At 58.3% G+C, this 12,731-nt stretch overlaps 1 protein-coding gene across 5 annotated transcripts in view; it reads right to left on the reverse strand.

Moving 5' to 3' along the window:
* ABCA3 (ATP binding cassette subfamily A member 3) overlaps positions 1 to 12,731 on the reverse strand; it is a 41,287-nt gene that overhangs the window by 14,166 nt on the left and 14,390 nt on the right. For all 5 annotated transcript variants that reach the window (XM_035021999.1, XM_035021998.1, XM_035022003.1 and 2 more), the window contains 11 exons: positions 12,177 to 12,293; positions 11,825 to 11,945; positions 7,046 to 7,219; positions 5,410 to 5,591; positions 4,610 to 4,750; positions 4,001 to 4,130; positions 3,642 to 3,796; positions 3,213 to 3,368; positions 2,746 to 2,956; positions 1,750 to 1,900; positions 390 to 488 (listed from right to left, as the gene is read on the reverse strand). In XM_035021999.1, coding sequence (XP_034877890.1) covers positions 390 to 488; positions 1,750 to 1,900; positions 2,746 to 2,956; positions 3,213 to 3,368; positions 3,642 to 3,796; positions 4,001 to 4,130; positions 4,610 to 4,750; positions 5,410 to 5,591; positions 7,046 to 7,219; positions 11,825 to 11,945; positions 12,177 to 12,293 — 1,637 coding nt within the window. The remainder of the gene's footprint in view (positions 1 to 389; positions 489 to 1,749; positions 1,901 to 2,745; positions 2,957 to 3,212; positions 3,369 to 3,641; positions 3,797 to 4,000; positions 4,131 to 4,609; positions 4,751 to 5,409; positions 5,592 to 7,045; positions 7,220 to 11,824; positions 11,946 to 12,176; positions 12,294 to 12,731) is intronic.

A 12,731-nucleotide genomic window follows, 5' to 3' on the forward strand; every position in this document is an offset into this window, starting at 1 on the left:
AGGATCCTCAAGCACAGACCTTTACCTCACACCAGTTTTGTACTTCTAGTTCTTAGCACGCTGTCTGCCAAATAAGCACTCAAGACAAGTCTGGTAAACACGTTTGTCGTCCCTGCCCCGCCGTGTGCCCGCAGTTCTGGGGGTCTGCCTGTCCAGCCCCCACCTTCATCACAGACAGACACCTGCACACTCCCCATGAGGGAGGGGCAGAAGTTTCCGGAGACCTGAGCTCAGCGGCCCTCTGCCTGGTGAATGCCGTGGGGCTCGTGGGGCCCTGCCTGCAGCCAGCTGTCTGGCTGCCCTCGGGGATGTGGGGTGAGGGGCTGCCTCACTGTCTCACGTTAAACAGGCACGTGCGCCCAGACTGTTGGAAATGCGCATCTACTGACCGGAGGAAGACCTCCTCCATGGTGGTGACTGAGGCCCCGAAGCTGGCGATCCCCAGCTCCTTCTGCTGCTTCTCCAGCTTAGCGAACAGACTTTCGAACCTGGAAACAAGACCCCGAGTGAAGAGCCGCGTCTCAGTGACTTTTGAGGCAGCCTGTTTCTCCGGGCAGTCTGGGGGAGCAAAGGGACCTCCGTCCTTGAAAAGCCACTGCAAAGAAACCCTGAGGTCGGGCTTGGTTTCCCCCTTTTCGGTCCCGACGGGACCTTCTGCCCTGAGTACTGGGCCTGTGGGGCATTCCGTAGTATTCGTCCACATGAAATCACAGAACAAACCTAAAGAAACTGGTGAATATTCATCTGACTCTGGGGTAGTGCTTCATAGGAAAAAATCCCAAAGTAAACGGTATGACCCATTACACGTAAAGTATCCGCGTGGGAAACAAATCCCACAAAATTAGTCAATGACCAACTGGAAAAAAAACCACAGCAAAAAATGGCTGATAATAAAGATATAAAACACTCTGATGGACAAACGAGCAAGAGATAGGAACGCACACTGTCCAGAGCACGCATAGCAGCCAGGCTCCACCTCCTGCTGGCAGGAACAGAAAAACACAAAATGCCACTTCACCCACTGGATACACAGATGTTTAAGAAAACCTTACTGGAGGCTGGCAGCCATGGGGTAAAATGGTGTCTCTGCCATCCTGTTGACGGGGAAGTCAAACACACCTCCTTTCTAGGAGGGAACTTGGTACCATTTACCCTGCTATTGGGACTCTATTCTAAAGGGGGGGGGGTCACTGGAGGTTCAGACAAAGAGTTTTCTAGAAGGTTCACTAGCATATTTTGGGAAGAAAACCATGTGCGCGTGGTCACAGTGCAGATGTTGATGAAGTCACGGCATGACCGGGTCGGGGAACCCTATGAATTTATTAAAACCACACCAGTCAATTGGGCTCTTTGAAAGATTAAATGTACTTTCCAGATTTACACCCGCAGTTTCTGAATGTGAATCGAGAGTTTGATTGTTACCCCCCACACCAGGGGTCTGCAGGACTCCAAGCCCGACACCAGGAAGAGACAGAAATGCAGGATCCCACAGGAACTCGGAGTAGCTGCCGTGCGGGCCTGACCCGGCTGGGGGCCGCAGACACTTTCCCTCCAGGTACGGGAAGGTCTGCCGGCTCTGCAGCCCTGGGAGGCCTGCCTGCCAGGCCCAGCAAGCTAGTTCACCCTGTGCTGTCACAGGCCCGCTGGCTGAGCCCAACAGGGACAAGGTGGGTCATCTAATCCTGGAGCCCCTGAGGACCATGGAGCCCCCTCCTCTGGCATGTGCCTGTGCAGCCCCGGGATGCGCACCTGTGCGTGCTCTCCTTGGGGAGGATGAAGGACAGCTCTGAGCCAGCTCTGCTCTCCAGCGTGGCACTGGGAACATGGTGCTGCACCAGCCGGGAGATGGCCTCAGGGTCGCAGTGAGGCTCCTTTACCAGCGTCATGTGGTAGCCTGCACCTGAACAGCAAGGACCCCCATGTGATGCCATCTCCCGCAGAGGTTGTCTCCCCTGGCCCCGGGCTCCTGATGAGGGCAGGCTCATGGGGAAGGGGCCAGAGAGCCGCAGGAATGCACCTCGGAGCCCCTGGGTGCCCGCCGTACTGCGGGCCTGGCCTCCCTGTCCTCTGCTGGGCAGAGATGCCGGAAGACTTGGTGGGGGGGAGGGGGGTCTGCTGCATGGTAAGGACACGAGGCCCAAGCAGGACTCTGGACTCCAGACTCCAAGTCTCAGAGGCTGCAGCAGGAACTGTCCCCGAGACGCATGCTCCCTGCCTTCTCCACAAGGGAGCCCTGGGGATGCCGGCCGCCCTCTCCAGCCTCCCTCCAGCCTGAGGGGGAAGCTGCGGGAATGAGGCATGCACCTCCCAGGGCATCTGAGGAGGGGAGCTCAGCTTCTGTCTTTGCTTCCCTTGTGGGCGGGACCTGGGTGGACCCACCACGCTAGACTGTGTCAGACCACGAGCTGCCCTCGAGAAAGGAAGCCACGCTCACGTGGCAAACCATGCACCACTACCAGTCCTGGACCGTGCCACGGGCCATCGGCTCGAGAGCCTCTACGCTACCGAGCGTGGTCTCTCCAAGGGCACCGCTGGTCTCCGTGGCCTCGGCTGGTGCTGGCTGCTCTTCTCTTCCCTGGTCACAGCTGGACGCCATCCTAACCAACTCGAGACTGTCTGCTCCTTTGCTCCCTGCTCCTATCACGGCCCCTCTCCTAGCCTCAGGGACCCTCCAGGCCAGGGACAGGGCCCCGTGGGGAAGGGAGGCAGTCCTGCCCCCGCCGCCCATCCACCCACGCTGCTCACCATACTTCTGCTTGAGGAACAGCGAGGACCCGCAGCACTGCAGCTCCCCCTTGGCCATGATGGCCACGCGGTCCCCCAGCAGGTCAGCCTCGTCCATGAAGTGCGTGGTCAGCAGCACGGTGCGGTCACTCTTGTGCTGCTGCAGGAGGTCCCAGATGGCCCTCCTGGAGATGGCGTCCATGCCCGAGGTGGGCTCGTCCAGCATCAGCACCTGCAGGCAGAGCAGTGGCCGCTGGGGGCGGTGGCAGAGCCGCGTGGCAGGCCCGGGCTGGCTGTGCGGGAGGCCCCGTGAGGCTCCAGTTGGTGAAGACGTGGCCATCCCGCCCTGGCCAGGCTGCTCTGCAGGGATCCGGGGGCCACAGCCAGCCCGTGCCACGTGGGGCCTGGAGCCCGATGCCTCCGTGCGGCCGTCCCGAGCGGCCATCTGCGTGCGCAGGGCCCTGCCCCGGGGCCTCCCGCCCGCCTACCTTGGAGCCCGCTATGAGGGCGATGCCGATGGAGAGCTTGCGCTTCATGCCCCCACTCAGGAACCGGCTCAGGGAGTCCTGCTTGTCCTCCAGACCGAGGACGTGCAGCATCCGCTGGACTTCTTCAGGGCACTTCTGACGGGACAAGCCCTTCAGCTGCAACAGCGGGGGACGGAGAGGTCCGGCAGGGGCTCCTGCTGGGAGGCTGGCCCGTCCAGTCCTCGAGGAGCCTGGCCTTGGTGTCATCCCGTTTTCTCCGTGAGCTGCACCTGGTGCCCTGACGTCCCTCCCCGCCTCCCAGTGCAGATCTGCGAACGCTGCTCAGAGTGTGTTCTGTTTGCTGGGGGGCTGAGGGCTCATGCCCTGGGGCGCAAGCACACAGGCCACAGAACCAGCACGCGACCTGAGTCCGCTGAGCCGCCGGCTCACCTGTGCGTAGAAATACAGGTGTTCTGCGACGGTCAGGTTGTCGAACAGCACATCGTGCTGTGGGCAGAGGCCCAGGCTCTTGCGGATCTGAACCATGTCTTGTGAAATCTCGTACCCATTGATATACGCCCGTCCGCTCGTCGGGGGAAAGAGACCTAGGGCCAAGCAGAGGACCCAGAGGTGTGAGTTCAGCACGGATACCCTCTGCTCGGCACGAGGGTGGCCCGGGTCCTATTCATGCAGCTTTGCTTCATTCTACCGAGCACCCTGGCCATGAGTTTGCGGGCGAGCCTGGTCCCGCCTCAGTGGGTGAGTGGGCCTGTGGTGGGGCTGCCAGAGCACGGGCCACGGCCCCTCACCTGTGAGCATGGAGAGGGTGGTGGTCTTCCCTGCGCCATTGTGGCCCAGTAGCACCGTGATCTGCCCCTCGTACAGGTTCAGGTTCAAATCTCTGACGGCCGCCTTGCCCTTGTTCCCCACTCTGAACACCTGCAGCAAAGGCAGAGGACGCCCTGGACTGCAGGCCCCACCCCCGACTGCCTCCAGAATGCCCTCTGGAATGCCCACCCAGAGGGGCTTGGGAGCCCATACCCAGCACCACCAGTCAGTGCAGAGGTGGGAAGTTTCGGGCAGAGGCTGACTGGAGGCCATGCTGCTCCCCAGCGCTTCCCCCACCCCCACTGGGCAGGTCCCCCACATCCGTCCCCGACAACCGTCCCTGTGCAGTGAGCACAGCAAGTGTTTGCTGCAAAGCTGATGGGAGGTTAAGTCCAGGTGGTGCTGACTCAAGCCTGAGTCCCCCGGGCCCTGGGGATGGAGCCTGGGGAGTGGTTGGTGCCCAGACAGCTGGTCAGAGGGCAGCCATGGGACCAGGACCTGGCTTGGAGAGAGCCCTGGGGAAGGTGGCATGTGTCACGCCTTGTGGCTCACAAGGTCCCCACACCCGCCCAGCCCACGGGGTGTGGCACCTTGGTCACATGCTTGATCTTGATCCCGGCCACCAGGTCCTCCGGCTCAGCCTCAAAGTACTCCGTTCTGAGCGCTTTCTCTGGGTCGTCTTCCTCTTCTTTTCCCAAAACTGTCCGCGGGTGCCCACACCAGTACGATGGCTAGGATGGAAATCAGACGGGTCTCAAGTAACCGACCCGTGTCGGTTCATTTTGTGTGTGATGAACGGCAACATGTTTACCGACATGCTGAATACACGCAGCATGTAGCCCTCCGCCCGGGGGAATGTGTCTCCTCCCTCCTCTATCCTGGGGAGGCTCGGAGCCCCTTCCTGACCTGCTGTCTGGGCACTTGGTCCCTGGCAGGCTTACCCAAAGTGCAGACAACATAATCCAGAGAAGTAAAACAAAACTTACAAATGTGTATATGTAAAAATCTAAAAGTATGTTTATAAACAGATCCACACGTTTATATTTAAGATAGCTAAATCAGGTTAAAAAAAAAAACAAGTTTCAGGCATCTTTCCAGCATGATCCCCTTTCTATAAACACAAGCATGTGTATGTGATATGTATGTGCGTAGAAAAACAGTCCAAAGGGCTACATAGCACGGGGTCAGCCTGGTTCATCTCTGGTGGTGGGATCTCGCAGACCCTGGAGTGCAGGGCTCATCTCGGGCAGTGGAGGGTCTCAGGGCCTTGGGGACACACGGCTCACTGACCGCACATGGGGCTGGGTTACGTGCCAGGGACTGGAGGGGCCCGGGTGTGTGCGGAGGGCACCTCTACCCCCAACACAGGCAGCCAGCGTGCGGCACTCACCATGACAAAGAAGTACCAGGGCTGGGGCACTCCGAACTGCCCTGGGAGCACGGCCTCCACGTACCAGGTCACCAGGCCATAGAGGACAGAGTCCAGTAGCAGCATGCCCAGCACTTGCCCGAAGGAGAAGTTGTCGTCCACATTGACGGGACTCAGGAGGTCTTGCCACTGGACGCCTACGCCTGGAAGACAGAGCACGACCTCCATGCTCATCCATGTGTGTCCACGTACATGGTACATGTATGCACACGCACCATCCACAGGTGCAACCGTGCAAATACACAGATACATGTGTATGATTCAGGGAAGGCCCACATGAATAGTGTATGTTTAGTACAAGTCTTTTCAAAAAATAGAAGCACTTGAGACATGTATAAAGCTCGACTTGTGGTGCCCACAGGTCTTGCCTTCTGTTTGGTTTGAAACACCGCAGCCCAAACGGTGCCCGCAGCCTCCGCATGGCCGGCTACCCTCTGTCGGCTCCAAGCGGCTGTGCTCTGGTTTTGGTCACTTTCAAGCAACCAGAAGTTTGTTTTAAGTAAAATTGGTGTAGAACTTTGAAAACCAAGAGTTGCTCTACAGTTACGTTCTTCTTAGTTAATGGCTTTTAAGAAAGTATTTGAACCCTGGAAGGGGCAGTGCATTGAAAAAGTCTACATTTACCACACACAGTTAAACACAGAAACACAGACATTTAAAGGCCGAAGCGCGAGAAGACACCGCCACGGAAGAAAACAACTCTAATGAAAACTAAGGCCACACGGATGATCTGTGGCCTCCCTCCTCCCACAGACCCATGCTAGAAAACCACAGCAGCCAGGACCATGAGACACGAGACCACGAGACCATGAAGCCCAAGACAGAGAAGCCGGGCAGCACAGGGCCCAGCGCCCGCAGACGCACAGGTCCGTCCCCAGACGGGAAAGGCCAGCACAACGCCATAGCCATGCAGAAGCTCACGCTCACCCTCCTGCCTCCTCTTGGCGGTGACAGCCCCCTCCACCCCTCCAAGGTCCTCCCGGGAGGACACCCCCCAGCAGGTGGGCTCTAAGGGTAAACGGGGGCCTCTCCAACTTTCAGAGGAGCAGGCTGGACCCCACCCTTGAAACCCGAGCAGGCGGCCCCTGTGCCCAAAGATGTGTTTTATTCAACCCCTGTGATGTTTACACGAAAATCACAAAAACAGTTCTGGCTTGTGACTTGTTTCTCCCTCATCCCCACTCACTGCGCGGGGAGGCACCTGTTCTGCCACCTGACCAAGAACTGGGGGCTGGTCACCACCCACAGACTCTTGAGGCCAGGGCCTCACTATTCTGAGCACCCCAGGTGCAGGCAGAGGCTCAGAGGTCTGCTCTCTCACAGCCCCAGCTGTCCCGGGCAAGGAGCTCCGGGCGAGTGGTGGCCGTCGCCGCACTGGGCACGTTAGCGCTCTGTCCTCTGAGCGTCCGGGTCTGGCCTGCCTCCCCCGGGGCTCCTGCCCAGGCGAGACCTCCCTACCGCGGAGCACCTGCCGTGCCCTGCCCCGCTCGCTGAGCTGTCCTGCTCGGAGCTGGAGCAGCGTGCTGGAGGTGGCCCTGAGCACACTCTCTTAGTAACTCAGTCGGCAAGGGCCGCTCGTCAGAAGGAAGAGACTCACCTTTTGCTTCAAATTTTCCTATGAGCTGGGCTCCCATCGCCATGGCAACATTGGACAGGAGACAGGAGAGCAGCTTCTGGCTGAGAGTCATCCAGTTGTATCGGGGAGCAACGAAGAAGTATGGGATGTAGGTGAAGAAGTAGAGGAAGCCCCCTATGGCGGCTGCCATGTTGGCTACGGATGGAGAGAAGACAAGTGTGTTGAATGCAGGGGAGAGCCCGGGCTGCCCACCCCGCCCGGCATTGGCCATTGCGTGCGGGGATGCGGGTGCCAGGGCTGGGGGACCCCAGGCTCGGCCCGCGGCCTATCCTCTTGTCAGGGTGCATGTTCTGCAGGGACCGTGACCCCACCTGGGGCCACACGCCCTCCCCATCCCGGGGACCCACACACAGATGTCCCCAGCCCTCTCCTGCAGACTTCACCCTGACGTTGCACAGTGGACACGGCCCAGCCCAGCCCTGCTTCTCACCTGGTCCGTCCCCTGTCATTCACTCATCCGTTCCACAGACAGGCCCTGTGCCGGGCACCGGGGAACCTCCCACAACCACACACATGAGCTCCTCCCCTCCCGGACCTTGTAACCCACTGGGGGTGCAGAGTAACGGAGCAGAGCAGAGTGTGCTGGGTGGGGACAGCCCTGTGCAGAGCAGCAAGGCACAGATGGGGACCAGGTGTCCCCTGGGCTGGGGCAGCGACAGTAGCCAGTGGGCCAAGGACAGCTGTGACGGGAAGGTAACATGTGGGAAAGGCGTGATGGGGGAGTCACAGGGAGAACGGCATGGCTGCAGTCTGCGCTGGCGGCCTTCAGATGCTCTGGTCGTAAGACCCCTCTATGGTCTTAAAAGTGATTGAGAACATCAGAGAACGTGTGCTCGTGTGGGTCACGGACGCATGTATACGCATACCAGTTCTTGCGGGATCGCGAATTAGTACTAAGAAAATTTAAAGATTTTTCAGAACGATAACAAACCCACTAAAACTGAACATAAGTATTTTCATGAAAGTCAGCTGTATTTCCCACAATTGAGCGAGGCAAGTGGCATTGTGTTCCATATCTGCAAGCCTCTGCAGTGTCCGATTTAAGGGATTACGGCTGTTCTGCGGTCACCCTGTCATACTATGCTGTTGGGGACGAAGCCCCTGAAGAGAACCAGCTTCACACAGGCTGGCAGCTGGACAAGGGAGGGTATGTGGACAGCCTTCTCAGATACTTGCAGCTCTTCTTCCTAGATACAGAGTCACTCAAGTACCACTCCATAGCTGCTCGTCTCAAAGGTCGGCTGCCATGTGGACCCAGACTGACCGATGAGCCTCTCACGCTCGGTTATGTGAGAATCTGCTGGTCTGCCTTGCACTTTGGAGGGGTTATTCCTCAGGCATGATTTTGTAATGTGATGCGTCGGTCGTGCGGAACGTACTGTTTGTTGAGCTACGCAGATCTTCCAAGTGTGGACATGTTTTATTGTACAACATACAGAAAAATCACATTGGCTGATTAACAATCGCCAGTCTCCTAAGAGGCTAAGTGCTGGGACACCATCAAGCTCTGGGTGTCAGCTTCAAGTTCGTAAAATCCTATTTTTCACTTGAAAGCTGTCAGGTGCTGTCAGTTGTTCTCCTTAAAAGACACTGTAAATTTGAGAAAAATGCCTGCCAAACACCCAGGTGACCTGAGTAATTATAGTCTGGGGGTGGTTCTTTTAAGCAAAAATGGTGTTCCAGGAAGGAAGGAAGAAAGGAAGAAAGGAAGGAAGGAAGGAAGGAAGGAAGGAAGGAAGGAAGGAAGGAAGGAAGGGGCTCATTTAGCTGACAACTCAGGTGCCACCCACAAGCTTTTCCTCAAGACAATCATCATCCTTGAGTATGCAACAAGCACTTTATGCAAACATCCCATTTCATCCCACGGAATGTTTAAAAAGTATACTTAAGAGTCAACGTTTAATAAAATTAATAAATTTTGCTGCTCATCAAGGAGACTTCTGAGTGAAATCAACACTTCTCGTTTGTCGTTTGCTTGCTGGAGCATGCGCAGGGATGACGCCCAGTGCAGCTTGGGGCCTGTCCTGACTGGCACTCAGAGCCCGCGGTTTTACCTTCCTTTGCTTCTTTGCCTGTCAGCGCACACATCAACATGGTAGAAAAGGCAAACGACATCTGGGTATTCTCATAAAAATAGTTCTGACTTTGTGAATCCCCCTAAGAAACTCGTAAGTCCGCAGGAGTCTGTGGACTGCACTTTGAAAACCTCCGACCTGGCTGAGGCAAGAGTGTTAGAAGGCGGTGTGGCCAGCCTAAAGCAAAGAGGCTGGGCAGGGCCTTGCAGCCTCAGCAAAACCTTTGGCTTTCCCTCTGAGGGAGGCCGACGGTCACAGGAAGGATTGAGTGGAAGAGTGCCAGGCTCTGGAGGCTCACACTACTGGCCATGTCCAGAGCTGAAGGGTGGCCAGGGCAGAAGCAGGAAGACAGCTCAAGGCCACCACGTGAACCCGGCTAATGGGTGGGGCAGTGGAGGCGGCGGGGACGGGGATTCGAGCTGCCCTTCTGCTCGGATGTGGTGCAGAACTTGAGAGAGAGAAGGATGTCAGGGATGATTTCCCAAGGTGTTTTGGTGAGTGGCAGGAAGAACAGGGTACTCCCAGCAGAGACAGGGAATGGGCTTCTGAGGACAAGGTCAAGAGGTGGTGATGGACATGCTCGGGTGGAGATGCACGCTGAGCATCTCAGGGAAGTTGTGTGTGAGTCTGAATGTCAGGAGAGAAGCCTCAGCTGGTGCTCAAAATCTGGGGATGAGCCACATGTCCAGAGTCCTCCGAGGGGAGGCGTGTGATAGGAAACACGGGACTTCAGGATCAGGGAGTCGTGGACGTAGGAGCACGTGAAGAAGTGCTTCCTTCTAAAAAAAAAAGGGGGGGGGGATGTTTTCCCACAAAAATGGATGAGGAAACAAGAGTAAGTGGATGTGTACAAGAATCAGCTGAATATTCGAAAGAGAGAAATAGGGTAGGAGAAATAAAGTCTTGGTAGATTCTAGAACATTCTGAACATTCACAGTCAAACAGACAACCAGGGAACTGGAAGACAACCGTGAGGAAGTCACACAGACTCAGCACAAAGATTTCCGTAAGTATGGAAAAGAAGCTGAGAGACATGAAGGAGGAACACCGCCTCACGCCCACCAGGATGGTTACTACCCAAACCAGAACATGAGGAGCGCGGGTGAGGATGTGGAGCCCCAAGAGCTCTGGGCAGAAATGGAAAGTGGTGGCGTCGCTGTGGGAAACAGCCTGGCAGCTCCTCAAATGATAGGCACAGAACCAGCGCATGGCCCGGCAATTCCATTTCTGGGTACAAGGATGTGCTTGCACGCTCGAGTTCACAGCAGCACGACTCATGGGCGCTGAAATGTGAAAGCAGCCCGTGTGTGCGTGGACGGGTGGGTGGATGAGCAGAATGTGCCCCATCCGCACAGCAGAATATCACACAACCTCACAACACCCACCAGGACGGGGATGAACCCCAAGGGCAGTGGGCTCAGCGAGAGAAGCCAGCCACAAAGGGACGCGCACTGTGTGATTCCACTCATGTGGGCTACTTAGTGTGGCCACAGCCCCAGAGACAGACAGTGGACGGTGGGTTCCAGGGACGGGGAGAGATGGCCAGTCAGTGCATAGCGGGGCAGAGCTTCAGTGTGGGAAGACGGAAGAGTTCTGGGGTGGGGGTGGGGACGGTCACACCACCGTGTGCACGGGCTTGCTGACACTTGACTGTGCTCAGGAATGGCGACGGTGGCCAAGTGTCAGGTGTACTCTGCCACAACGAAAAAAGAAGACACAGGACAAAACGAGAGGCCCCAGCAGAGGTCTAGCGGAAGACAGTGCCGCCGATCGTGGAACGCAAAACCTGGTGAATGTGAGAGCAAAATCATGTGAGATTGAAAGAAGACACGAGTCCTCAGACCAAAGCGCTGGTAAAAAGAAAAACCACACCTCTGCTGGGGGCGGCGCGCACCTGTGGCCACAGTGTCCAAGCCCCGCGGGGACACGCCCGCTCACGGGACACACCCACTGCGGGGGACAAGCCCCCCCCCCGCGAGACACGCCCATAGACGGGGACAAGCCCGCCCCCTCTCAGGGACACACCCACCACGGGGGACACACCCGCCCGCGGGGACACGCCCACTCGAAGAGACACACCCGCCCGCGGGACACGCCCACCTGCAGAGACACGCCCGCCGCGGAGACATGTCCACCCGCAGAGACACGCCCACCCACGGGGACACGCCCACTCGCAGAGACACACCCGCCCGCGGGACACGCCCACCCACGGGGACACGCCCGCCCGCGGGACACGCCCACCCACAGAGACACGCCCGCTCGCAGACACGCCCACCCACGGGGACACACCCGCCCGCAGGGACATGCCACCTCGGGGACATGTCCACCAGCAGAGACACGCCCACTCGCATAGACATGCCCACCCACGGGGATACGCCCACTCACAGGGACACGCCCACACACGGGGACACTCCGCCCACAGGGACATGCCCACCGCGGGGACATGTCCACCAGCAGAGACACGCCCACCCACAGGGACACGCCCACCCTCGGGCAGCCTTCCCTGAGGCTCTGACATTATACAAGTGGGAGGACCCCGAGGACCAAGTGCAGAGCACAGCCCCTTCCAGCCTGTGGGCTGCTTTGACGCCCAGAAGGGACCTGCCAGGTTTCCTGAGCCGGGGTCGCTGGGGTGCCCACGGTCCTTGGGGGCGGGCCGGCTCACCTTTGCTGAAGAAGGTGCTGACCATGAAGCTGAAGGAGACGGATGAGGTGGCGAAGCACAGCAGGAAGACCAGGACCAGCGAGGGGTCGCTGTGAGTGAGCACAGCCACGTCCTTCTTCACCTGCGAGGGCATCCCGGTGGTCACATGGGCAGGGCAGGCCGCGGCGGGGGAGGTGGGGACAAAACCAGGAAGACCTTAAACTTTCTGGCCTCAAACGAAGCTGGTGAGGGTGGGAGAGGGGCCGACTAGCCCCAAAGCCCTGGGCCGCAGCTGGGGTTGCCCCGGGGTGCTGCGGGGCCTCTGGCTCTCCAGTCCCCTCCACCGGCATGCTCTCCACCAGGCCACATTCACCTTGACGCAGAACAGCAGGGTCACGCAGGAGACCGCCACGAGGAGGAAGAAGAAGAAGAGGAGGAACCAGGCGCTCCAGTGCAGCCAGCTGCTGAGCCCCATCATGCGCATGTACTCCTGGGGAGAGAGCCCCACACATGCACTCTGACGCACCTGCTGCCTTGGCCCAGAGCCTGTGCATCCGTGCGGATGCGCGGTGTTGCCCACGGGCCAAGAGGGGACAGCAGTGGGACGCCCAGGACACACGCTCAGCACGCGCCAGGCAAAAGACGTGGTTCACCTGTGCCCTCCTCCCCTGCCCTCCTCCTCCATCTCCCTGGTCTTAGGTGCTGCCCCCCTGGGATGCCCTGCCTGCTTCCGGAGGGATCAGCCCACCTTGCCCCTCACCCAGCGTGCCCCTGCCCTCCACTTAGATTCAACAATCATTCAACATTCTGCCATGTTGGTTTTATCTATGAATCTGTGGGCATAAACGTTTGCTTCTGAGCCATTTCACATCTGCTGCCAACCCCTTCCACATCACACCATTGCACCGCCGTCCCATCCCACACCCAC

This window comes from Mirounga leonina, unplaced genomic scaffold (genome assembly GCF_011800145.1).
Source record: "Mirounga leonina isolate KUSES-001 unplaced genomic scaffold, KU_Mleo_1.0 Mir_175, whole genome shotgun sequence".
In the NCBI taxonomy this organism is placed as follows: domain Eukaryota; kingdom Metazoa; phylum Chordata; class Mammalia; order Carnivora; family Phocidae; genus Mirounga; species Mirounga leonina.